Source organism: Schistocerca cancellata, chromosome 5 (genome assembly GCF_023864275.1).
Source record: "Schistocerca cancellata isolate TAMUIC-IGC-003103 chromosome 5, iqSchCanc2.1, whole genome shotgun sequence".
NCBI classification, from domain to species: domain Eukaryota; kingdom Metazoa; phylum Arthropoda; class Insecta; order Orthoptera; family Acrididae; genus Schistocerca; species Schistocerca cancellata.
In genome coordinates, this window is record NC_064630.1 from 298,376,105 (window position 1) to 298,404,034 (window position 27,930).

The 27,930-nt window shown below is 37.4% G+C and overlaps 1 protein-coding gene across 1 annotated transcript in view; it reads right to left on the reverse strand.

The window, feature by feature from the left end:
• Positions 1-27,930, reverse strand: part of LOC126188103 (integrin alpha-4-like) — a 506,794-nt gene that overhangs the window by 194,789 nt on the left and 284,075 nt on the right. The window contains exon 14 of the mRNA XM_049929569.1: positions 5,609-5,720. Within this exon, the coding sequence (XP_049785526.1) occupies positions 5,609-5,720 (112 nt within the window). The remainder of the gene's footprint in view (positions 1-5,608; positions 5,721-27,930) is intronic.

The window sequence follows — 27,930 nt, forward strand, 5'->3', positions numbered from 1 at the left end:
TAAAACTAATGTCGACATGTTTCAGGAAACTTGCAAGAAAGAAAAAAACGTGGGTATCACCTAATCCAAATCAAGGTGAATATCAGTTGGACCATGTGTCAATAATGACTTGCAATTACAAGGAAATCTTGGATGTCAGATTGAGGAAGAGCCTAAACATAGACTCAGACCATTATCTGACAGAAATAAAGACCATGTTCCAACTGAACAAACATAAACCAAAACCAAGAAGATTTCCAAGAGTAAACACTAAATTTCTCATGCAAAATCAGGACAAATTCTGTTATATACTAAACACAAGAAAAATGGATGATTGGGAAGAAATTAAACAAACAATGCTAGAGTCAGTTAAAGAAATGGGACAGCCACGAAGAATACCAAAACACAGATGGTGGAATGAGCTGTGTGATGCAGTAATTGACAATCGACTAAAGGCATGGAAAAAATGGAACGGTAATAAGAAACACAAATACAGGGAAGAGTTCAAAGAAGAAAGGTAAAAGACAGCAAAAATCATCAGATCAGTGAAAAGAAAATATGACAAAGACAGATTAGAAGAAATGGATTCAGAGTTTAAAAGGAACAACACTAGAGACCTCTATAAGACTTTCAGAGAAGTTTTAACAGGATTCCAGTCTCCAAGTTTACATTTTAAAGATAAAAATGGAAAAATGGTTTTAAGCAATAAAGAGAACTGCCAAATTTTAGCTGAATACTTTGAAAATCTATTACATTGTGAGGATCCTAATGATAGGTTACAGTTTCAAAAACCACTACATGTAAATCCACCATCAGAACCACCTACAGTAGAAGAAATAGAAAAGATTATCAAAGCACTGAAGAATAATAAAGCACCAGGTGAGGATGGAATAGTAGCAGAAATGTGGAAACTAGGGGGCTTATCTGGAAGGCAGAAAATTCACAAAGTAATTAAAGCCATTGGGACAAAAGGAATCATACCCAGTGACTGGAAACAAGCATTGATCCACCCTCTCCATAAAAAAGGAGATAAAACATACACCACCAACTACAGGGGCATATCCTTGTTACCAGTGACATACAAAATACTTTCTAAAGCACTTCTGAATAGAATAGAGGAACAAGCAGGACCTAATATAGGAGATTATCAAGCAGGATTTAGAAAAGGTAGATCATGTGCAGAACAGATTCTTAATTTAAAAACAATCTTGAGAGTGAGAGCTATAAAAAATAAAAATACAATAGTTACTTATGTAGACTTCAAGAAGGCCTACAACTCAGTTGACAGACAAACACTATTCCAGATACTTTATGAATCAGGGATAAATGAAAACAGCAGAAGACTTGTTGAACAAATGCTCACAGATACAACATCAAGAATTAAGTTTCAAGGTGAAATTTCTGAACCATTCAAAATCAAACAGGAGTTCGACAAGGAGATGGACTGTCCCCAATTCTCTTTAACTTGGTTTTAGGTAAAATAGTAAAAACATGGGAAAGCACATTAAAAAACAGAGGCACAAAGGGTATGAGCATGGGCCACGAAAAGAACAAATTTGAAGTGAAATATTTAGCCTCTGCAGATGATATGGCATTGATAACTGAAAACCGAACAGATGCAACAGTTACGCTTGATGTGTTACACGAGATTGCTGAAAAGACAGGGCTAAAAATATCCTATCAAAAAACCGAGTACATAGAACACAAACGTAATACAGAAAAGTTTATGAAAACAAAGTATGGAAAAATTAAAAGAGGTGATAGATTCAAGTACCTGGGGGAGTGGATCCAAGAAAATGGACTGGATAACACAACAAATAAAGAAAGAATAAAAAAGTTAGAATTTGCATTTAAATTAACACAAAACTACTACAATAAGAAATCAATATCCATACAAGCAAAGATTAAACATTATAATTCAGTTATTAGGGCACAAGCAACGTATGGATCACAGTGCCTAACATTGAATAAGAAAGGTGAATTAAGAGAACTAGAAAAAAGAGAGAAAAAAATACTAAGAAAAATTCTAGGTCCTGAAAAAAAAAAAAGGAAAATAGGTGGATTAAAAGGAGAAATGAAGACCTACACAAAAATACAGAAAATATCACAGATACAATGAGGAAGAGACAGCTAAAATTTTATGGACATTTAAAATGAATGGAAGAGACACGGATTACAAAGAAAATTTTTAATTACGTTAGTAAGCTGAAAAAAAACTGTAGGGTACATAGAAGCAGTAAAAAAAGATGCCAACAAAACAGGTGTTACAGAAGAAATAATACATGACAGGAATCACTTTAGGCTACTTATAGGAAATGCAAACTATGAAGAAGATGAGCCAAAACCTCAACCCAAGAGAGTGTGGAGAGATGAGCAGAGATGAGCAGTTGGCAAGAAAATTAAGAAGTACTGGGAAGAACGGACTTACCAAACGGGAAAGTGCTGGTAGAGAGACACAATAAAAAATACACAAACACCCACACAAATATCAAGCTTTCGCAACCCATGGTTGCTTCTCAGGAGAGAGGGAACGAGAGGGAAAGATGAAAGGATGTGGGTTTTAAGGGAGAGGGTAAGGAGTCATTCCAATCCCGGGAGCGGAAAGACTTACCTTAGGGGGAAAAAGGCGCAGCTATACACTCGTACACACGCACACACACACACACACACACATATCCATCCGCACATATACAGACACAAGCAGACATATGTGTTTCTTTCTATATATATAAACCTCACCACAAAGTTGGAAAAGTTAGTGTTACCAAACCCACAGCACCAAATCATCTGGAAATGTGACTTTAAATTGTACCATCATAGATAGGGCTATGCAATCTGCAATGAAGACAGACTGAAACTAAGGGACTGGGCAGACTTGACCAACTGCCATTTAGTATATGATGCTAAAGATCAAGGCTCCTTCTAGTCAAGGACTAGGTGCACAACAACATCACCTGATCTGTGCTTTGTGACAAAATCAACACAAAGTATAGTCTTAGCTCAATTCCCAAAGAGCCAACACTGTGTAATCAACTCATGACTATGGCTCTAATTACCCATTGTAAGAAGAAAAGCTTTTAAGCACTAGAAATTCAGGAAAACCCCAGAGGCACCTATTTTCATAGAATGTTGGAAGACAGTAAGAAGAACAGTTCTGATACCAAACAACTGCATACAATTTATGAAACTGATGCTTTAATATTGGTATAAGGAATGTGACCCTCTTGGTGGATTAAAGAATGCACAGCCCTTCTGAAAGAGTGTAATAGAACTGAAAGCCATGAATGCAAAGAAAAATTAATCAATCTTCTAGATGAAGAATGACAGAAAAGAAAGCTTGAGACTATGGAAAACAGCCATGAATGCAAAGAAAAATTAATCAATCTTCTGGATGAAGAATGACAGAAAAGATGGCATGAGACTATGGAAAATATTGATTTCACATACTCAAGCCACAGAAGTTGGGGACTCCTAAGGAAGATAAGAGAAACCACTCATCAACCCAGGTAAATGGGCAAAGTAACTCCAAACCATGATAGTTCTAGCATACTTAAGTCCTCAAAAATACTTGTGACTACAGAGAAAAACAAAATAATGATGGAGAACATGAAAGAAGCAATGAATGACTGTGAGGATGAGACTATGCTGGCTTGTAAAATAACAGATAGAGAAATCGAAAATTCACTAAAACACACCAAAAATGGAAAAGCAGCTGGCACAGAAGAACTACTCCCTGAATTCTTGAAGAATATTCATGAGGATGCAGTGAAGTGGCTAGCAGAATTGTTTGCAACTACTATTCCAATCTTGTATAGTGCACAGAAAGAACAAATACCTATATCTTTCCGTATGAGCTCTGATTTCCATTATTTTATCATGGTGATCATTTCTCCCCATCGCGGTTGGAATCAACAAAATATTTTTGCATTTGGAGGAGAAATTTGGTGATTGGAATTTCGTGAGAAGATTCCTCCACAATGAAAAATGTTTTTGTTTTAATGGTGTCCATCCCAAATCCTGTATCAATTCAGTAACATTCTCTCCCCTATTTCACAATAATACACAACATGCTGCCCTTCTCAGAACTTTTTTGATGTACTCTGTCAATCCCATCTGGTAAGGATCCTGTACAGCGCAGCAGTATTCTAAAAGAGAACAGAGAAGCATAGTGTAGGCAGTCTCCTTAGGAGACCTGTTACATTTTCTAAGTGTCCTGCCAATAAAATGCAATCTTTGGTTAGCCTTCCCCACAATATTTTCCATGCATCCTTCTAATTTAATTTGTTCCTAATTGCAATTCCTAGGTATTTAGATGAATTTATGGCCTTTAAATTTGACTGATTTATCATGTAACTGAAGTTCAACAGATTCCTTTCAGCACTCATTTGGATGACCTCACACTTTTCATTATTTAGGGTCAATTGCCAATTTTTGTACTTTGCTAGTCGATAAATAACAGTGTCATCTGCAAACAACCTAAGATGGCTGCTCAGATTGTCTTCCAAATCATTTATATAGATAAGGAACAGCAAAGGGCCTATAACACTACCTTGGGGAATGCCAGAAATAACTTCTGTTTTTCTTGATGACTTTCCATCAATTACTACAAATTGTGATCTCTCTGACAGGAAATCATGAATCCAGTCATGTAACTGAAATGATATTCCATAAGCACATAATTTCACTACAAGCCACTTCCAGAAATCCAGAAATATGGAATCAAACATCAGCTGAAGAACCTGAACATACGCCAACAGGCAATTTGTAATACAATTTTGATATTTACTGTTACTTTTCTCTGTTAGAAAGACCATTTATAGCATTCAGTGTAGTACTAATCTATAAATTTCAACAAGAAAAATAGCAACTTTTTGTTCATAATTATAACAATAAATAAATGAAACAATGAAAATTCCAGATAGGAGGATCACCAATATAGGAAAGGAAAGATTGCTACTTACCATAGAAATGACAAGGTGAGTTGCAGTCAGGTAACATTAAAAGACCCTTACGCACAAGCTTATGGCTACACCCTTCACCAGAAAAAGAAGGAGAAATACACACTATCCACTCACACAAGCAAGCACACCCTATGCACACATGACCACCAGCACTGGCAGTTCTGACCCAAGTTGCATGTGTGCATGAGGTGTGCATGTTGTGTGAATGAATTATGTGTGTCTATTTCTTTTTCCAGTGACGGCTGTGGCACAGAGCTTATGTGTAAGTGTCTTTTAATTGTGCCCATCTGTAACTTAATGTCTCATTTTATAGTAAGTAGCAATCTATCTTTTCCTACATTGACTATAAATAAATAAATAGAACAGAAAGAGAGAGAAATTAATTGGTTGATATATAGCTAAAACATACAAAACAACTGACCTTGAATTTACCTGTTACATTCTGGTTCTAAGGAAGCTCAAATCAGACAGTGACTTGGAAAGCTTACAATGAAAACTACACATATATTCTCTCCTCTCTGTACATTCCCAATAAAAAAGTTATGACTATAGAATGTTCATTTGTTTCTAGAAACTTAACACTAATTGTCAGAATTTCAGATTTGTGTCAATTTTATATGTTTACACTGATGATAATATTTCAGGAGAGCATAGCTGAAAGTATTTACCTGTCTTCATCCCATTAGTTTTTATTAGAAGAGTAGTTTGTGCTTGTTCATAATTATTTAAGGTCTGTGATGCCTCAATTACGATGCTATATTCAGTGTTCCCTTTGTCTTCCTAAAACAGCATGAAAATTCAATATACATTTCATTTCTACATGTCATAAATGTCTTATAATTGATTAGAGTTAATTATAACTATGCATCTTAAGTTGCATGTTTAGCCAAAAGTCATTCATTATGTTCCACAAATTTCATTATGAAACAGAATGTCCAGAGATGTAAAATTATATATCACAAAGTGCAGTAGCTGTTAGATATTACTTCTGCAGTTTACACTGATGATTAATCATTAGAAAATTGTCTAATTATAGTTAAAAAATGTAGCTTCTAATTCAACAAAAAAATCCTTTTTACTTCTCATTAATAGATCACTGACAATTTTGTTCAATGCAATTCATGATGTGTACATGAAAAATTACATTACCTCATTACCAAATTGTAGTAAGTCTTGCACCACTCAGCTCATTAATTAAGATAATTACTATACATAACATTGATTCATATTTGCTGCTATCCAACATTGAGATCATGGTTTCAATTTATTTCAATAAAAACTTGAATTATCCTGTCCTCTTTCTCTTACAACCCTGATGTAGCTTATTGTTGTCTTCCCAACATCTGAAATTAATATCGTGCAACCTGCAAATCTTGTCATCTCATTTATTTGACATTCATTGAAATAATCCCTCACTCTCAATGAGGTATTATAAATACCATTCTCAGCATTGGGAAGATCTACTTCATCAAAGAGAGTGGCAGTAGAGTGCAATAGTAGTGCTTATTTTTCCATAGTGCAAGCAGCATTAGATTAGCTGAGTGCTATAAATGGCAGCAGTAACATTATGAATAGGATACATTACTGGACTGTGGTCAAAGTTTTGAAGGTGGGAAGGATGTTTTAGATGTGCTAAGAGTCTTCTACTTTTAGTCTGCATATCTCCAATAGATTCACTCCCCTTGAGATTGGGTGTTAAGCGACAGATTTGTAAGATAGAGAAAATAATGTACAAGTTTAAGTAAAATAGCAGTCAGAGCATTAAAAAGGCCAAGAAGGCTTGTCATCTTGAGAGTAGTCATCAAACTGTATGTAATGTTTAGTACAGAACTCCCCGGATAGTGAATAAAAAGTAAGTAGAATTTTATGTAGCTGACATTCAATGCTCTGAAATGTCACACGTTATTTAAGTTCTTTGGGGAGAGACTTTATAAAGAATACCTTACTGCTTGGATTGTCTTAACTTCAGTTGTGTGTTTAAGGACAAAATCAGATGCTTGTGTGAGAAAGCTCCTCACACTAACATGGAGATTTTATCTCATTTTGAATGGTGTTCCCCAGCCCTAAATGAAATGTTCAGTCAAACCTGTAAATGTAGATCTTTAGCTGTTACACAAGGAAATGTGGTGGTAAATGGAGTGATTAATACATCACCTCTGACATGGCCATGCAACACATGTCAAGGTCAATTGCTAAGTTGATTTCCAGGAATATTCTGTTTAGCCAAGCATTGTCCTTAAAATCCCTGTGACTACCAACATTCGCACTAGTGCTTGTTATGGGTAAATATTTCTGAAACACAGTGTTTCTACAATTCATAGAGGAACAAATAACATCATTTCAACTGCATAAAGGATGAAAATCAAAATACATTTTGACCTTTTCAGCAAATCATAACAGACTTGTTAAATAAAAGAATGTTGGACTTATCACATCACTTCAAGGAATTCAAAACTAAAAAACTGTTTTTACGGATGTGTTGTGCTTAACAGAACATCATTTGTAAGCAGTGGAGATTAAATTCATATATACAAATGGATACATGTTAATATCATATTACTGAAGGCATAATATAGTGAAAGGGAGAATGGCTCCATATGAAAAAAAGTGTAATAATGAACAAAGCTGTATATTTAAGAGAGAACAACATTGAACAGCACTTTGTGTGATGTGCTTCAGTAATAGACTTTGATAAACGTAAGAAAGTCACTCTGACAGCGTATAGATCCCCTGCAGGAAATGTTTCAAAATGTTGTTAGTCAATTACAAAGGTTACTATCACATTTTTGGAAAAATGATAAGGAAGTCGGTGTCCCAGATAGTACCAAGTGAATGCAACTAGGGTCACTAAGAGCCAGTATGTTTGGTTTTCCACAGTAGTGTTCCCAACAAGAGATCAATTAATTAATCACTCAGTAATCCAACTGTCTTTCTGGAAATAAATGTGAACCTCAATAAATAATATTTCAGACCATGATAGTTAAATTGTACCAAAAATAATTCTCATAAATCAGGTTTAGCTGAAAATTGAAAACAATAGTTTCATGGAATTTTCTAGATAAATAATGTAAAGAATTTTTTAAGAACACACACTGGATGAGGTATTTACTTATTTTTGGTAACAGAAACTTCTGGGAGAATGTGAATAATGGAGTAATGGTAACGTCTCGCAGAATAGAGGAGGCACAGAGTCATCAAGAGGTACATATACGAGGCTGAAAACTTTGCTAGCTTTTGGACAGATCACATTTTCATCTAACACACACACACACATACACACACACACACACACACACACACACACACACACACACACACACACAACACTGTTTAGCTCACTCTACCAGATGAATACATAGCTGGTACACTGTAGCTGTACAGCGAGAATGCACTGAGGCAGAGAGCACATACAGTATTTTGGTGAAGAAAAGGTTCTATAACATAATAGTGATCACACGTAAAGCTTCACCATGTGAGCAACTTGGATTCTTTATACCAGCAACAGTGCATCAGAACTTTGCAGAGCTGGTATGTTCTTCTGCATACATTTTATTCCAGCTGACCCTCACCACTTTACCAGTAGCTGCTTTATGGTAACCAAACCTCTCTGTCATATTTTGCATTATCTTTCATTTGTCTCTTTTGCTGCAAATTTCTACTTAATCTATGTTTACAATTTTTGCATTATTAATTTTTCTATTCTGTCCTTGTTGATGACCTGTTCTCTAACATATCCTTTTCCTCCAAGTATTGAAATTTTTGTCTCTTATCTGCAACTTTTTTGATTTTCTCTTTTATCATCTTCTTCTTACTGTATCTCTTATTGTTCCAACACATTTGTGTTTGTTGCAAGATGAAAGAACCACTAATTCTGAAAGAGTGTTTTTTTTTGGTGGTGTTTGTATAAATTACCTACCTTCAGAAGGTGAAATATCATACATGCTGATAGACAGATAAAAAACAAGAGACTATAGTTTGTGTATACTTATTGGCAGTAGTAATATTTACTCTTCTGTAGGTAAGTTCTAGTCAACAATTCTGTCAAAAATTTTATAGATTTCTGGAGTGAACTGTGTGCATGTGTGTATTTTTATATTCATTTTTCTGTTCCAGCTTCTTTCATCATCATTCACTCATTCACTCACCGTGTTCTGTAGACTTCATCAGAGATGTGAATCGAGTCAAAGTATACATTAAGCAAAAGATGTTAAATCATAGAAATTAACCTGTGTATTGTATTAACAATAAACTATCAATATAATGCTTTATACTATGACAGTTATGATAGCTATATTTAATCACGTAGAATAAAAAGAAAGCAGCAGCTATGAAAAAGTATGCTCCCTCCTCAGTTATACTGCATAGCTACTGTTTATCTCCAGTTTTTAGTTTAACACTTACTTGATTACAATGATATTTTTCAAAGAAAATAATTGGCTGCATCTGCTAATACTCAGTCCTGTTTATCTGTCATGCAGCTTTACAATGATAATTGCTATTCCTATGGAGCTAACACAGCTATACAATGGCTGCAATTAGATATTCAGATAATTTGTAGAAAGAGTGGCTATTGAAATATGTATTTAACTACCTTTTGAACTTGGGTTTCTGAACTTTTTATAGTAAGTGGGTGGGAGCTTGTTGAATCCTTTACACTATAAAATTTTGTGTTGTCAGCAAGGAGGTAAAGTCTACATGAAAATTATATTTGTCTCTTGTTTTGTGATGGTGCAGATCACAGTTTTTCATGATATTGCCTCCTATCATCAGTAACAAAAAACATAAAAGAGAAATTATGTGGGGAGTTGTGAATAAGAATTCAAACGCACTTAACCCTTATGTAATTGCATGATATTATGATACACAAACAATGTGACAGGTGTGTTGGACATAAAACTACTAAATAGACAGATGTGAGTTAGTAATTCCTACTTGCTGCCTTCTACTCACTGCAATAATAGTTATTCTTCTGTGGAATAGAAAGAGTTGTCAAGGTAAAACTTTTTCAGTTGGCTTTCAAATTTTACTTTGTTGTCTGCCAGATACTTTCTACCACTGTGTCAGTAATCATATAATGAGAAGGACAGTTGCTACTCACCATATAATGGAGATGCTGAGTTGCAGAAAGGCACAACAAAAAGACTGTCACAAAATTTGCTTTCAGCCAACAAGACCTTTGTCAAAAATAGACAATAATCACACATGCACAGACTCATGCTAACATAACTTTCTCTCTTTCTCTCTCTCTCTCTCTCTCTCTCTCTCTCTCTCTCTCTCTCTCTCTCTCTCTCACACACACACACACGCACACACACACACACACACACACACACACACACACACACAGATGACCACAGTCTCTGGCATTTGGAGCGACGGGAAGCAGCAGGGCATTATGGGAGAGGCAACTGGATGGTGGTAAGGAGGAGAGAGGGGTGGGGAGGAGGATGGATAGCAGGATAGAGATGGGGAATGGTTAAGTGCTGCTGGAAGTGTGCAGGGATGAGATGGAGAGTGGGGCAGCTAGCTGCAGTCAAGATGGAGGACGGGAGAGAGAGGGGGGTTAGGGGAAAATGAGTGCATTGAAGAGACTGGATGCATTGGTGAAATAGAGGGCTGTGCAGTGCTTGAATGGGAACAGGAAAGGGGTAGATGGGCAAGGACAATGCCTAATGAAGGATGAGGCAAGGAGGGTTATGGGAACATAAGATATATTGAAGAAAGAGTTCCCACCTGTGCAGTTCAGAAAAGCTGGTGTTGTTGGGAATGATCCAGATGGCACAGGTGGTGAAGCAGTCATTGATACGAAGGACATTGTGTTGGGTGGCATGTACAGCAACAGAGTGGTCCAGTCACTTCTTGGCCTCTGACAAACTGTGGCCAAGAAACAACTTTTTTGGGTAAACAATCAAAAATTTTAGCTGCAGCATCGTTTGCCCATTTTTGTGCTAAAGATAACCATAATATGAAAAGTGAATACTATTTTCCTTCTGGTATTATTATGTACTTTATCATTCAATTTAAACTGCAAGAGACAACTATTTGAAGTATATATTTTTATTCCCTTTTAAAAGGATATTAATCATTTCATTGATAGTTTAATCATCTTTTATTTCCAAATAATTGATTTTTGAACTTAACATTAATCTTTCAGTATAGAGGCATAACATCTTACACATTACATGGTGTAAACTGTTCATTTATTATCACTGCTACAGGATGTGCAGATCACCTTGCAGTGCTTTTTGCATGCATGTGTGGAACAACTCATGCATACTGTGGAATGCTTGATGTCATTTTTTTAAAAACATATGTAACACTTTCTTCTTTTGTTGAGCAGTCGTAGCAGGTCCTATCCCTCACATGTACATGTCCTGGCACCAAATCCTCTTCATGATAGATAAAATTTTATTTTTGATTATAGTTTTTGATGCCTGTAAGAAGTATTCATGCTTTGCACAATGGTCAATTAGGAAGCCCTAAGTCACAGTCTTCCCAAATTCAAGTCACACCCCATTCTTCTGCCAATGATGTCACTATTGCACACTTGATGACGTATTATAACTTCCATCATTTTCTGAGAGCCTGTACATCCATATTGACCTTTCCATTGGTATGCATTGTGGAAATGAATGAACACTTTTGAATAAGCAGTCTTGACTTCAGTAAAAAGAGAAAGAGAGAGAGAGAGAGAGATGGCGGGTGGGGAGGGGGGAGGGGGGGAGGAAATAAGCAAGTGAAAAGAACCTTGCGGTACTTCAAACAATTGAAATTTGTGATACTGTGTGAAAAAAGACCCAAACAGATAATAGATTCAAATTGGATTTTCAAAATCCCAGCATCAAAAATTGAATATGGTCCCTAATATAAAGCTCGACTTGTCATTCAAGGCTGCAATGAAACTTTCTTGCCAGGAGTGAGGTATGGTTCACTACACACTTTGCTTATGATTTCAGCCAAAAAAGAATTTCAAATGTTGCAATTTGATGTAAAAACCATGTCTTTATATGGAAAATTAAATGGAGAAATTTATATGTGTGTCCAACAAGACACAATGCTAGATTAGAACAAATGTTAATGCAAGCTCAAAAAATCATTGTACAGTTTGAAGCAGGCACCCCATTGTTGGAATCAAACATTTTGTAAATTCTTGAAGATGTTTCATTTCAAAGGAGTACAGATAAATGTATTTTTGTTGGGAAAGTTAGTAATGATCTGGTCTTATAGGCTTTGTTTCTATACAATGGGCTTTTGACTGGAAAAATCAAAGAATACCTCAAGGTCATTGTAGAAGAGATAGTAGTGGTGGTGGTGGTGGTGGTAGTAGTAGTAGTAGTAGTAGTAGTAGTAGTAGTAGTTTTATTCATCTGTAGATCTCTTTTTACAAGGATATAGGACATGTCAAAGTATTTACAAATTTATGAATATAATAGAGGGAAACATTCCACGTGGGAAAAATATATTTAAAAATAAAGATGATGAGACTTACCAAACAAAAGCGCTGGCAGGTCGATAGACACACACACAAACACAAACATACACACAAAATTCTAGCTTTCGCAACCAACGGTTGCCTCATCAGGAAAGAGGGAAGGAGAAGGAAAGACAAAAGGATATGGGTTTTAAGGGAGAGGGTAAGGAGTCATTCCAATCCCGGGAGCGGAAAGACTTACCTTAGGGGGAAAAAAGGACAGGTATACACTTGAACACACACACATATCCATCCACACATACACAGACACAAGCAGACATTTGTAAAGGCAAAGAGTTTGGGCAGAGATGCCCATCATCTTTCTTTTTAAATATATTTACAAATTTAGATCAATTTAAAAGAAACTAATTCATATACACATAAATTTACAAACTTCTAGTTGGAGACAAATACTTTTTTTACAAATTTCTTATTAAATAATGTAATGTCACATTGTTCACTCATATCTCACTATCAGACTCTGCACACACTATATACACATTGTTTCATTCACTCAACACACACACACACACACACACACACACACAAACAGACACACACTGGTGATCTCGGGGCCATTTTCTGCACCGTAACTTTCCATTCGCTATCCTGAAAAACTGAGTCAGCATCCTCCATATGGAATGAGATGTTGAGCTTAGCAAGAGGAAGAGCTGTTAGTATTGTGCTATGCATAGCTTGGGAGCAAGTATTTCTAGAAAGGAAAAAAAAAAGAAGGAAAAAACAAAGTGAAGGTGTTATGCGGAATGTTGGATATTTTATAAACATTATTATTATTATTTATTTGTATAATATCTTTTTATCAAACCCCTACTCTGTTTTAGCTAAGTAATCCTTCAATGTATAAAATGTATTGTATAACCGGTACTTTTTAACTACCTTTTTAAATAAGTGTATTTTTGCAATTTCTTTAATCTCTTTTGGTAATTTACTGTACAGTTTGATTCCTTGGTAGAATTTTTTGTTTATTTTTTCTTGGTAAATGTAAGCTGAATCTATCTCTTGTTACATGGTCATGGACAGAGATGTCTGTGCAGTAATTACCAATGTTATTTTTGATGTGTACAACTGACTGGTAAATGTATTCACATGGATCTGTTAAAATCCCCAGTGTTCTGAACAGGTCTTTACAATTTCAAAACTAGACTCCACAGCTCAAGTTACCATAACATTTTCCTATGTGGTGACTTTGACAGATTTTTTTTAACTCCCCACATGGATTTATATTTATTCCTAGAGTAGAATATAAACTGTCAGTTGTACAGTTTCTTTGCCTCATAGTCAACCTTGTTGTTTTTAATTCGTACTCTGCAATATTATTATGTAGCATTTCCAATCAGGTTTACATCTACACAGCACTGCAAAAAGCTAGTAAGATGGAATACAAATTTCTTGGAGGAAAAAAAGTTTCTTGTGTAGCTTACACCAGAATAAAGGACAATAAATTTCATTACTATTTCAAAATGTGTAAGGGTAACTCCCATTTGTGCAGTTCTAAAAAGTTGGTGCTGGAGGGAAGAATCCAGGTGGACTGAGCTGTGAAGCAGCCATTAAAAATGGGCAAGTCATGTTCAGCTGCATGCTGTGCCATCTCTCCATGGGACAGACATCCCAGGCACACCTCTGCACCATCTGTTGGATGCTGCTGCTATGCTATCTTTACTACTTACATAAAATCTCATAAAATGAATCACTTGCTCTCCAGTACCTGTAGGAACATTCCAGACACCATCTGCATGTTATCCAACTTTCTGACATCCTACCACCACCTGGCCATGTGAGGGCTACACTGTCCGGCCCATATTGTATTTACAGTGTTCCTCCTCATCAGCCCCTTATAGCCCTGCCTACCTGACCTTTTTAATTTGCGATATCCCCCACAAGTTCCTACCAACACCCAACTAAACCCAGAGTTGAAACATTCCTGAAACATTGTTGTTAACCTTTTCAACAAAATCCTCAGCCACACAGAAGTTTCAGTTTCATCCAAAGGCCTCATCTTTAGCCTTACACCAAATTTAACCATTTTGGACTTGTCATAAACATACTCTCCTTCTCCCAATCTGTACAATGGAAACACTTCTTCGTCACTATTTCCTCCAACAAAAGCCAACCTTATCCCAACATTGGACCCTGCCTATCCCATTTCATATCACCATCCAAATGTGATCCTCCCCCTCTAGCCTACCTAACCTCATATTACCTTCCAGAAATTCCTTACCTCCAACTTGACCTCACCATCCTTCCTTAGCTCTCTTCCTTAAAAAACCAACTTCTTAACAGGAGAAAGAACAGCCATAGACTGCATCAAAACAAATCCTGACCTCATCATCCTACCTACAGGCAAAGGTTCCACGACATTCAGTACAAATTACAGTGACCACTTGGCAGGAGGCTTCTGCCAGTTATCTCACTCCTCCGTCTACGAACTTTGTCAGAGTGATCCCATCCCAGAAGTCCAAAGCAACTTCCATTTTCTGCTTAGAGGCTTCGGCCCTTACCAGAACCTCTCCCCTAAATCCATTCCCTCATTACCACTGTGACACCCTGCACACCCAAATTTTACATGCTCCCCAAAATCCACAAGTCCAAAAACACTGGGTGCCCCATTGTAACTGGTTATTGTGTCCCCACTGAATGAATTTCAGCCCTCATTAAACAACATCTGCAACAAATTGCCTGAAGGCAGCCTCCCACATCAAAGATATCAGCCACTTCCTTCAACAAGTCTCCACCAAACCCACCCACCCCTTTACTTCCTAGATTCCTACTCATCACTGCTGATGCCACTTCCTTATTCACAAATGCCCCTCATGTCCATGGTCTTGCTGTTATTGAACATTATGTCTCCCAATGCTACAAACCCACTACCCCATTCCTCAAACATCTTACTAATTTTATCCTAACACAACTACTTCCTCTTTGAAACTAATATACATGAACAACTGCACAATGTATACTTGGGCACCCACAAGGACCCTCCTATGCCAACTTGTTTATAGGCAACTTGTGTAGCCCCCAAAAATCCTGAACTCCTAATCTGATTCAGATTCATTGATGATATCATTATGGTCTGGACTTAGAGCCATTCCTCATTCTTTCACAACCTCAACACTTTCTCTCCCATCGACTTCATGTGGTACTTCTCAACGCAGTGCACTACCTTCCTCCATGTTGACTACTTCCTCTCTGATAGCTCCATCCACACCTCTGTCTGCATGAAACCCTCCAACCACTAAAAGTATCTGCATTTCAATAGTTGCCAACCCATCCACGCCAAGGAATCCCTCCCATACAGCCTGTCCACCTGGGGATGGCTTATCTGCAGTGACAAGAACTCCCCTGCCAGTGTGCTGGTCTCTCCAAGGCCTTCAGAGACAGGCACTACCCCAAACCTAGTCCACAAACAGATTTCCTGTGCAATTTCCCCACACACTCCCAATCCTCCCATTTCCCAAAGAGTGCTTCCTTCATCAACCAGTACCACACCAGATGGGAACAACTGAACCACGTCCTTTGTCAGTGTTTGATTACCTATCATGTCCAGAAATGAGGAAAATATTACCCAAGACTCTTCTGATTGCTCCTAAAGCAGTATGTCATTCCCCCTCTTAACCTTCACAACATCCTAGTCCATCCCTATGTCACTCTCAATCCCACCCCTTTTCAAAGGGAACATATCCCTATGTAAGACATAGGTTAATGAACTGCCCTCTCAGAATTTCCTATTCCAATCCTCACACAGTCTTATCATATTCCTCCAGGGGTTGGCCACTTCTGAAATCAGCCATGTCATATATCTCCTCTACTGCAATCATTGCACAGCTTTTTATAGTGGTATGACTACCAACCAGTTGATTACCAGTCTCTGTGGCCAAGAGCATGGTAGACCAGCTACTGGCACAATATGCAGCTGAACATAACATACTTGAACAATCTTGACCATCTGGATCCTCCTTTCCACCACTGGCTTTCCTGAACTGCATAGATGGGAGTTATTCTTAAAAAACATTCCCAGCCTCAACCTTCAATAACCTCTTGTCCCCACATCCTCCACCCAAAAGTTTCTGCCCTTCTGTCCTATCACCTCCTCCCTATTCATGTCACCTCATTCTCATTGTGAGCCACTCTCCTCCAACAGATACTTCTGTCTTTCCCCTTCCATATATCTCTCCTTTCCCAATCCTCACAGTGTCCCAGCATGACACATGACAGTTCTGTAATGCCTCCATCTAGTCCCTGCATGCTCCTCCAAACAGTGCTCTTCACCCCCCACATTTATACCCTGCTATCCCTGTCTTTTCCCTGCCCTACTCAAGATTTCTGCTTTCATTTAATGTGACAATGGCAATGCACTCCAGGCTGCTGCAGGAATCCCTATTGCTCTCTGGCAAGAAGCTGGAAGGGGAACTTGTTGATTTCATTAACATATGCTACCCTCAAATTACAATTTATTCAGTGACCAGTATTTTGGACAGACTGACAGTTTTGCAATGGGTAATCTCTTGTCACCCATTCTGGCCAATCTTTTTATGCAAGATTTTGAGGAGAGAGACTCCAGGCAGGGGAGTTAAAATCTATATGCTTTTAGGGATATGTGGATGACATCTTTGTCACCTGGCCCATTGGCACTGCATCACTGGATTCATTTTTGCAACACCTAAATTTTCTTCATTTGAATGTCAGGTTAACAGTGAAGATCAAGGAGAATAGCAAACTACAGTTGCTGGACATGTTGGTGTGGAGAAAAGAGAATGGCACCTTGTGTCACATTGTGGAACATAAACTTACACATATGGACTTATACTTCTAGCCCATCAGCTGTCACCATCTTGCACAACATAGTGACATGCTAAGGACATTGGCACACAGAGCTCTAGCAATATTAGATTCAGGCAACTTATCTGATGAGCTACACTACCTCTGTACCATATTTTTAGAGAAGTGATATTCTGATAGGAGATTCACTGTACCTTATTGTTGGCATGGGTCAGAAAATGTGAGAGCTGGAACAAAGAGGAATGGTCATTTTGCCAAACATCTATGGTGTTTCTTTGAAAATAGGAAAATAGAAGGATTTAGTTTGAGAAATATAAATTTAAATGCAACTTCTGTCCACCAACAAAACTCAGAGCTATCTTAAGCTCAGTGAAAGATGATGTGGTTTAAGAAGGGCTGGTGTCTATAAGATTTACTGTAGCTGCAGGACATCACATATTGCACAAACTTGTCACACTGTGGAGGACAGATGCATTGAATATTGATGAAACACACATCCAGACCAGCCAGAGGAATCTGGGGTGGCTAAGCATTGTCTCAAATATTGACAACACACACATATCTGGACCAGCCAAATGAATCTGTGGTGGCTGAGCAGTATCAGTACAGGATACAGTGTGGATTACAAAAAAAAAAAAAAAAAAAAAAATATTCTCTTGTCAATGTCCTCAAAATACTGGGACGGCATTATTAAAGAAGCTGTGGAAATCCACAGCTTGCTTAATCATGTCAATTAAATACAGAATAACGTAGAATGTCACATTTGGCCACTTCACTAAAATATGGAGAGATATACTTACTTACAGTGGCTCAAAATAGGTAATATGAAGACACACTGAAAGCAACAACCATTTGAAATAGAGCTCAAGAATCAGGCTCACAACAGAGGAATTTTCCTTTGCTCCTCACCATGTCAAATATTAGCAAAAGAAAAAAATATTTCAGAACATGGTGACCCAATATGAAATGGACTCTGCAAAATGTGTAGCTACGTACTGAACTGAGTTTTTTGTTTCATTTGTCTGTATGATGACTCAGTTTTATCTTTTGCTAAAGTTAGACCCAAAGGAATTTTATACTGAAGTTGTAATTCAGTTTACTAACATTAATGTTAGGTGCTATTTTCCTGTAGATGCTACTTTCCTTGACTTCCAGAAGGAGTTCGATACAGTTCTGCACTGTCGCCTGATAAACAAAGTAAGAGCCTACGGAATATCAGACCAGCTGTGTGGCTGGATTGAAGAGTTTTTAGCAAACAGAACACAGCATGTTGTTATCAATGGAGAGATGTCTACAGATGTTAAAGTAACCTCTGGCATGCCACAGGGGAGTGTTATGGGACCATTGCTTTTCACAATATATATAAATGACCTAGTAGATAGTGTTGGAAGTTCCATGCAGCTTTTCGCGGATGATGCTGTAGTATACAGAAAAGTTGCAGCATTAGAAAATTGTAGCGAAATGTAGGAAGATCTGCAGCAGATAGGCACTTGGTGCAGGGAGTGGCAACTGACCCTTAACATAGACAAGTGTAATGTTTTGCGAATGCATAGAAAGAAGGATCCTTTATTGTATGATCATATGATAGCGGAACAAACACTGGTAGCAGTTACTTCTGTAAAATATCTGGGAGTATGTGTACGGAATGATTTGAAGTGGAATGATCATATAAAATTAATTGTTGGTAAGGCTGGTACCAGGTTGAGATTCATTGGGAGAGTCCTTAGAAAATGTAGTCCATCAACAAAGGAGGTGGCTTACAAAACACTTGTTCGACCTATACTTGAGTATTTCTCATCAGTGTGGGATCCATACCAGGTCGGGTTGACGGAGGAGATAGAGAAGATCCAAAGAAGAGCTGCGCGTTTCATCACAGGGTTATTTGGTAAGCGTGATAGCATTACGGAGATGTTTAGCAAACTCAAGTGGCAGACTCTGCAAGAGAGGCGCTCTGCATCATGGTGTAGCTTGCTCGCCAGGTTTCGAAACGGTGCGTTTCTGGATGAGGTATCAAATATATTGCTTCCCCCTACTTATACCTCCCGAGGAGATCAAGAACGTAAAATCTGCGCTCACGGAGGCTTTCCGACAGTCGTTCTTCCCGCAAACCATATGCGACTGGAACAGAAAAGGGAAGTAATGACTGTGGCACGTAAAGTGCCCTCCGCCACACACTGCTGGGTGGCTTGCGGAGTATAAATGTAGATGTAGATGTAGAATGTCCACTTATGGTGTTAATAGGTCAGTTGTAGTTATTCCAAACTGTACAGTATCAGTCACTGTGAGTTACAGTTCTAAGTATACTTAGTGATGAAACTGAGGCACTTAGATCTAAACCAAAAGTCACAGGAATGAAACTCCCTTACAGTGGATTAGTGTGTGAGAAATCAATTGGAAGATCAAAACTTTGTAAGCCTAATCATTCCCCAGGCTATTCTTTCAATGTTTACACTATTAACAGGTTTGAAATACTGAAAAATGAGGAATCAAAATACAGAAGAAACAAAAATGATTGTGAAAATACAAGCAGAAAACAGTAACAAGGGTCATACAAGAGCCACAGTCGATTACAATATGAAATTTTTACTTTCACCTGAGAACCACATTAAACATTCACTGCCCTGCTGAGCTGGAATTGCTTCAAGATTCCACAATATCTGGATTTGTTAATTCAAGTGGTTGCCTGGATAAAGTGACAGAAAATATAAGTAAAAAAGTATGCAATGTAACTAAACAGAACTGTATTGCTATTAAAGACAACTTTGACACAGAAGCCCTGAACTTCAAAAAACTGTTATGTAACTGATGCCAAAAATAACCCATACCAAAGAATATTCTATGTATAGTATCATAGTGTTTTTTTCCTAATTTCAGTTCAAATTGTAAACTATGTGTGGTATACAAGATGCTCTAAAATTCCCCTTGCAAACTTCTAAAACTTGTGGAGAGGAAATTTACCATTTCTGTGCTATGACCATTTGAAAACATGTTGGTAATGTGATCTCTTTTACAAGTAATTTATGAGGCATGACACAGTACATCACTTATTTAATCATTTTTGATAATACTACCATTTACTGTTAAAATTAAACTGTTTTTGTTCTTTTCAAAGGAGGGTTAGCATTTCAACCAACTACAAGTAAGGTTCTATGGGCTCAATGTGGTGACCACCAAGTCCAGTGCACACATTGTACTTACAAAGGATTTTGTGGGATATGCTCTATCACACCTGGTGTCTCTTCAGTCTGTCCTGCAGTGACCATAACTCATGCCACAGATCTTTGTCTATCTCATTAGGAGCCTCATAAACCAAACTCTTAATTTAACCCCAGAGGAAAATGTCTGATGGAGCCAAATCCAGTGATTATGGTGGCCTATCCATCTGAGTCTGAATTGTTGGTTAAAATGTTTCTGAACATGGTGTGGAAAGTGAGCGGATGCACCATCTTGCTGAAGCCATATGTGTTGATGGACGTTCAGTGGCACAGCATCAAACAACATGCTCAATAATTGATGTAGGAAGGTCAAGTAGATGGAAACTGTGAGCTTGGGAGGAAGGGTGTACAGTCCAGTCAAATGATCATCCGGAGTACCTGCTTACATATTGATACCAAATCTGTGTTGTAAACCCTGGGAATATCTGGCCTGTGGGTTTTTGATTCCCCAGACTTGGTTCTTTCAAGTATTTAGAACACAATCCCTAGTAAATTTACATTCATCTGTGAAGAGAATGTGCTGTGGAACTACTAGGGGTTCATTGATGTAGTGGCACAGGAACTGCATAGCGATCTCAATGTGTGATGCAAAACTGGCTAGCATTAGTGACTGTATCCTTTGGAGGTGGTATATATGTAGTTGTTAGTCATGTAGAGCATACCAGATGATACTGTGAATATCATCTGTTGCATGCACAATTGTTTGTGATCATTTGTTCTTTTTAACATGACATGGTATGGCATCTTCCATTTGGGTATGCAGTGCCTCGTGGGAGTACCACAGTCACGCCTCTCTTGAAGCCATTGCATAACTGTGGTGAAAAGGGTGTGTGATGGAGTCGGATGATGTGGGTAACAATCTTGATAATGGCGACAAGCAGTACATCATCTTTGCCATGCAGGAGGTTCATGTTGGTGTATTCTGCAAACATATATTCAGAAATGTTGCTCTGACACTCACGCATATGTGAATGGTGCTCAGACCAGACTAGAGATGTGGGATCAACGTCAAATGACATCAGCCAATCTGACATAACAACCCACACCATGACTACCGTGTTGCTTACCTATCTAGGAAACATGCTTACAAATGGCTGAAGCACAGGACCAGTGCATAATTGGACATGGATTTTCAATTCAAAATATTGTCTATTCAGTCCCCCTCTGCAAGTTCTGTTAATTTGTAACGGGAATTTTCGAGCACACTGCATATGTTAGTATTTCCAATTATTACAGTGTCACTTGAAAATGTGACAGTTTTGGGTATTAAAGCCTGCATACACAGAGATGACTATACAAGACACAGTTACATTTGAATACTTAAGCAAAATGAAATCTCTAAAAAAGACATAACATACTGAAGGAAACAAACCTTTTCTGCATGCTGTGCATGAAATATTTTAATTCTGAAATGAACAATGGAAACTCAAGGATGGAATGTATCAATATTGTGAAAAGGATATATGCTACTCGCCATATAGTGGAAATGCTAAGTTGCAGAGAGGCACAACAAAAAGACTGTCACAAAATCAGCTTTTGGCCAACAAGCCCTTTGTAAAAAACAGACAAAAGGCACACACACTCACTCAAATTCAACTCTCACACACATGAACACAGTCATTGGCAGCTGAAGCCAGACTATGAGCACCAACAGTAGTGCATGATGGGAGAGGAAACTGGGTGGTGGTAGAGAGGGGGTTGTGGCAGGGAGGGGGAGGCATAGCATGTAGGGGTGGGGATGGTAAAGTGCTGCTGGGGAGTGTGCAGGGATGAGGTGGAGAGAGGGCAGTGCAGCTAGGACGTTAGACAGTGAGTGGTGGGAAGAGAGAGGGGTGGGGAGGAGGGGGAAGGTAACAGAAAGGGAGGAAGTAAAAAAACTGAGTGCGCTAGTGGAACAGAAGGGTGTGTAGTGCTGGAATGACAACAGGAAAGTGGTTAGATGAGTGAGAGCAATGACTAACGAAGGTTAAAAAATGTTTGACAAAGGCAAACAGATGCAATTACAATGTTACTGATGAGATTGGGAAAATAACCCACAGAAACCCTTGAAGTATTCATGTAGCTAATTTTCAAACATGTTAGGAACACCAGTACTTAATTACTTTCTGGATATTAAACACTTCTATGTATGGTAGCTATTTTTGCAGTTTTCATCATCAAGAAGGTTTATTGTGTCAAAACTCTTATTGTAACATAAAGTTCAGACCAAATCCAATTTTTCAGCGCTACTTTATTAATTTGAGAAGTAAAAATGTTATTGTGGATTATCAAAATTACATATCTAACAAAGTGAAACTTTAATAGCTATTTTAGGAAAGCTATACAAGCATTGGGACTGAAGCCATTTTGAAGTCAGTCAGTTCCAAGGTTTTAATCATGCAACCTTTGTGAGTCACAACAGTTGTAATGTAATGGTGCAATTATGTGTCATTGTGAATAAGAAGATGGGCAGTGACATAGGACAGTTAACAATGATTGCTGATTAACTTTAATATGAAAGATTCATACATATTGTTCATCTGAATTGCTGGTTGGTTTGTTTATACTGCACAGTGACTATTGTTGAATAATTATGGATGCAGTATGGGAATATCTGTTAAATCAAAGTCAATTACATAATTAAGGCATGGACTGGCTATAGCTATTGTATATACTCATTCCATGTATACAGTTGACGACATCCATACAACACAAGTTGTCTACGGATGAATAAATAAATAAATAAATAAATAAATAAAAAGCTAATACAGTGAGGAGGCTCTAATGTTTGTAGAAGTAAACCATGTGAAATCAAATGTATGTGTGTTGACCAGATTATTGGATGTAGATAGTACAGTACCCACCAAAATTTACAGCCAATTTTTCATCATGATCACTGCCACTGATATATGACAAGGTATGTCACAACAGAAGGAAGTGCTGCTGAGGTACAAAATGTAGATAAGACCCTCTGACCACAGTAAACAAATAACAAGTCTGTGTTACTGCAGAAAGCTATAGGTTGTGTTAAAATACAATATATTATACATTGAAAACAACATTTCTTCTATTTTTTAACAAAAGAGGAACAGCTATACTTAGAATCAACAGTTGATAGAGTATTTACTACTGCTTTGCTGATGAGACTGACATGCCTTTTTGAAATGTCTTTCTCTAAAAGCATGACCAAAATTAAGTTAAAAGTTTTCATTATATTTTTAGCTTCTGATTATACAAGTGATACCATAACTGGTTCTTATCAAACTGCAGCCAGATGATGCAAATGTGTTAAATAATAATTCTTCAAAGTATTCATTCATTCTTCCATTCTACCATCATGTTGTGTCAACTCCATCTAGAACAACAGCCTTCAAGATGTGGAGTGAGCCAAGTTACTCATTAACAGATAGAAGCAACCATTGGTGGCTAATTCTCTAAAGTATACTAACAATAAATTATGATTAGTTCTAATTTATCCTGACTGGTGATTATGATATTTTCTTGTAGATTACTTTTTTCATGTTTGCCGAGAGAAAATGATTACTTAAGAAAAACCACAGTCCTTACCTCAGTGTCAAGCTGCTGTTATTACATAGTACTTTGAATAAAGCCTTTTAACTTTACACACACTGCCATTAGATGCAATATACTGGCAAAACCAGTATCTATTTAATACAGAATTATAGATATGCAGGACTTACATTCATGGATCCAAGTATTCAGATATACTGTAGAAAGAATGGCTAGTGAAGTATTCTTTTACTTTGTATTTAAATTCTGGGAAATTTTCAATTTCTTATTTCATGCCCACTGGTAACCTGTTATAGAATTTGGCATCAGAATGTAAAAACACCGTAATGAACCCTGGAGAGGGATGTATAGTCCATATGGAAATTATTTGTACTTCTAGTATTGTGATTGTGAAATGCTAAGTTCACCTTTAATTGTCTATTAACTAAAAATAACATCGGGCATATGGGTATTGCCATGAAAGTATGGTAATCCCTATGTCCTTCAAGAAGTTTCTGCAAGATGTTAAATTTCAAATTTAAACAATGTCCTTACTGCATACTTCTGTAGAATAAACACTTTTTTTCACCTTAGCTATACTGCCCAAGAAGATTATTCCATAGGACAGAAGTGAGTGAAAGTGTGCAAAGCATAGCAGCAATCTTGCCTATAAACCATCAAAACAGAGATTTCTGGGCGCAAAGCAGATAGAACACAGCATTTTGGTTAACTTATGCACACACTGGTGCAACCTCAGTTTATTATCCGTCTGGATACCCAGAAACTTGATATATGGAACCTCATCCTGCATATTCTCACTGATCTCTACTACTGTTATCTCTGAGTCATTTTTATTTTTTGGGATTGCAGAACATTAGCCTTTTGAAGATTAAGGTTTCAGGTGTTGGCTGTTTTTAGACCCTATCTCTTCTTTTTCATTTAAATCATTTATCAACTCATGTATCGTGTAAGGATGTACCCTACATCAATGACATTATACTAACAACAGTGGGTGAAAATTTACAAAGTGCTCAACATTACAACAGAAATGACCTAATTATTAGTGTGTGGACCACCAGCTGGCTGTTAACAACACAAAATCTGAAGAACTTTACTTGTCTGAGAATAAGAATGTGAATTTTCTTGCAATTAACAGTTGATAAAAGATTGTCATAGTATGAAAAAATTAAATACTTCAGCATCAAACGAGAAAGAGTATACTTTTCACTACATTAGGTCAATGTGTCATTAAGAATCTGCTACTGTCCTCTTATTAGGCATTTTTCTACTTGCACCTACAGTAAGTATGGAATATTTTTATGGGGAAATGTATCAGAACAGGGTTACATTATCCGTGGCATAAGAGAATTGTTAGTTGTATTCTGGGTTTGCCTCCCAGGAATACTCACACAAAACAGTCAAATCACTTAATGTAATGAAAGTCCTCTGTTTCTACATATGTAGTTCTTTAATTTATGCCAGTGAAAACTTTCACAAACTTAGACTAAGAGTAATGTTCATTTGCACAACACAAGAAGTATCATCATTATAGATTTATCATACTCATAACATTTTCATTCACACAGCAGCCATAAATAAGTTTAAAAATGTTTTAGTAACTTGGCTAAAAGCGTACAATTTTACTCAGTTAGTGAATTCAAGGAGAGTGATATTCAATAATTGTACTTTGCATAGCTGTATTTATCAGTAAAATTGTATCTAATAATTGTAAAATTAGAATTATGGATTTATATGCAAGTAACTAGGTAGACTAGTATCCTATGTTACTTTGATTAAAATTGTATCTAATAATTGTAAAATTAGAATTATGGATTTATATGCAAGTAACTAGGTAGTCTAGTATCCTATGTTACTTTGATTAGCCATAAGTACTTGTAGATGCATATATCTGTATTGCTAGATCTACATTGTGTAGATACAGGGTGAAGAAAAAATACCGAAATTGATTGTTGGCACACAATTCCCCATCCACTTTCAAGATAAAAATTATTTAGTAAAATCAGATCAAGTGCATTTTAAAAACACATGTATGAAAAGAGGAGATGGCAACACTGTCACCTCACACAGCACATTGGAATGTACAGAGGAATGTGTATTACTCCAGACTACTGTACCAGCCTTCCTAGCTCAATGAGTAGACCGCTGAGACATCAAACCCCCAACCAACATGGAGCTATGATTTGAATCCTTGTCAGGTTCCTTTTTTATTTTTTAGATGTCAATTCCACAGTTCTCACCATTTGTAAGCAGAAAATGACAGTGGGATCCATTAAACTGCATGCATGTGTCTACTAACATCATACGTGACCCTGTCAAGTTCATGTAAGGTAGCTTACCAAAGGAATACACAAATATTGAATATGTTAACATGCTTTTGGTGCAGGGTGCATCCCATAACCAAGCTGTTCCTGCTGCTTGTATGCAAGCTGCATGATACCATCAAAGGCACCACCCCAATAAGAATGTTTTTCATCACCTGGAGTGATGCCTTCCAGAAACCAGTAATTTTCATCCACAAGTAATGGACAGAGGTCATCCATGGATTAGACATACTCTACAAACAGAGGACACAATTTTTGAAACAGTTCACCAATCCACCAATCACCTCGGCAAAGCAAATTTAATGTCGCAAGGTAGTTCCAGACGTTTCAAGCGACTGATTATTGAAATGTTGCAAGGTGAATAACTACATCCATATCATTACAGATTAACTTAACACCAGCAGACAGAGGACCACATTTGATGTGCACAATTTGGGAATGACTTTTTCACCAAGTGGAAGATAATGACCATGTTATAAATAACATGATTTGGATTGACACATCTAGCCTCACTTGTGAAGGTATTTTCAGCATCCATAACAGCCATTATTGGTCAGGACACAAGCCACATGTCACCTTGAACATGGCTTTAAGGGCATAAATCTATGGGCTGGAATCATGGGAAGAGTGCTCTTTGTCGCTTACCTATTGCTGCACAGATCAAGTGCACTTCTGCATCATGTTTCCTTGTAATACTTTGGCCAATGCATTAGGAAACTTTCCATTTGGTGTTCAGTGACAACTGTGATTTCAACATGATGATGCACCTCCACAATTCAGAATGAATGTCCATAACTGTTTTAATTATGTGTTTCCTAAGAAATGTATTGGCATAGAAGTCCAATGTTGTGAGCACCTAGACCTTTATACAGTAGATTTTTATTTGGGGACACTTAAGGGACCATGTTTACAGTATTTCACACATGGATGTACATAACCTAGTAGTTTGCTTGCATACAACTTTGGCAATAGTAGATACAGGAGTGCAGCAAAGTATGACCAAGTGAGTGGCAATGGGTTTGCAAATGCAATGTGGTCACTTTGAGCATCTTCTCTAAAGTGAACATTGCTCACACATGTATGTACTTGTTTTGTGAAAATAAGCGTGGACATGAGACATGCAGAATGGTATTACTGTGTGTAGCACAATGTGCAATCTAGTGTGGCCTGCCTATTGTGTTTCTTACACCCCACTGGATACAGATGATGTTACGGTATCCACTATTATTTTCTACTGGCTTTATTTATGTTGTGGATGAAACAAAGCATTATCCAAGTTCTTGCTAACAAGTGATGTTAGCTGGTGGTTGTTGTAGGTACAGGCATTATTTATCTTCAGTGCCATGTTACGAGCTCAGGGTCCCTGTATACCAGATACTGAGATGACATCAGCTGTGTGTCAGTAGTTGTGCTTTCCCTAAATCCATTGTTACTGCATAGTGGGTGAAGAAACCAGCATCTAAAATATATTATTGATGTTGGCAACCATAAATTTCCAGATGAAGGGTACAGCAAAACCTTTTTTCATAGTCAATACCTTGTTGCCATAGATGGTAACCACCAAAGGGTGTACCACTTACAGTCATGAAATGTCTGGGAGTGTGCTGACATCTGGGCCATTGTCAACCAGGAAGATCATGCCCATATGCCTGTCTGCCACATATAACTTTTGTGAT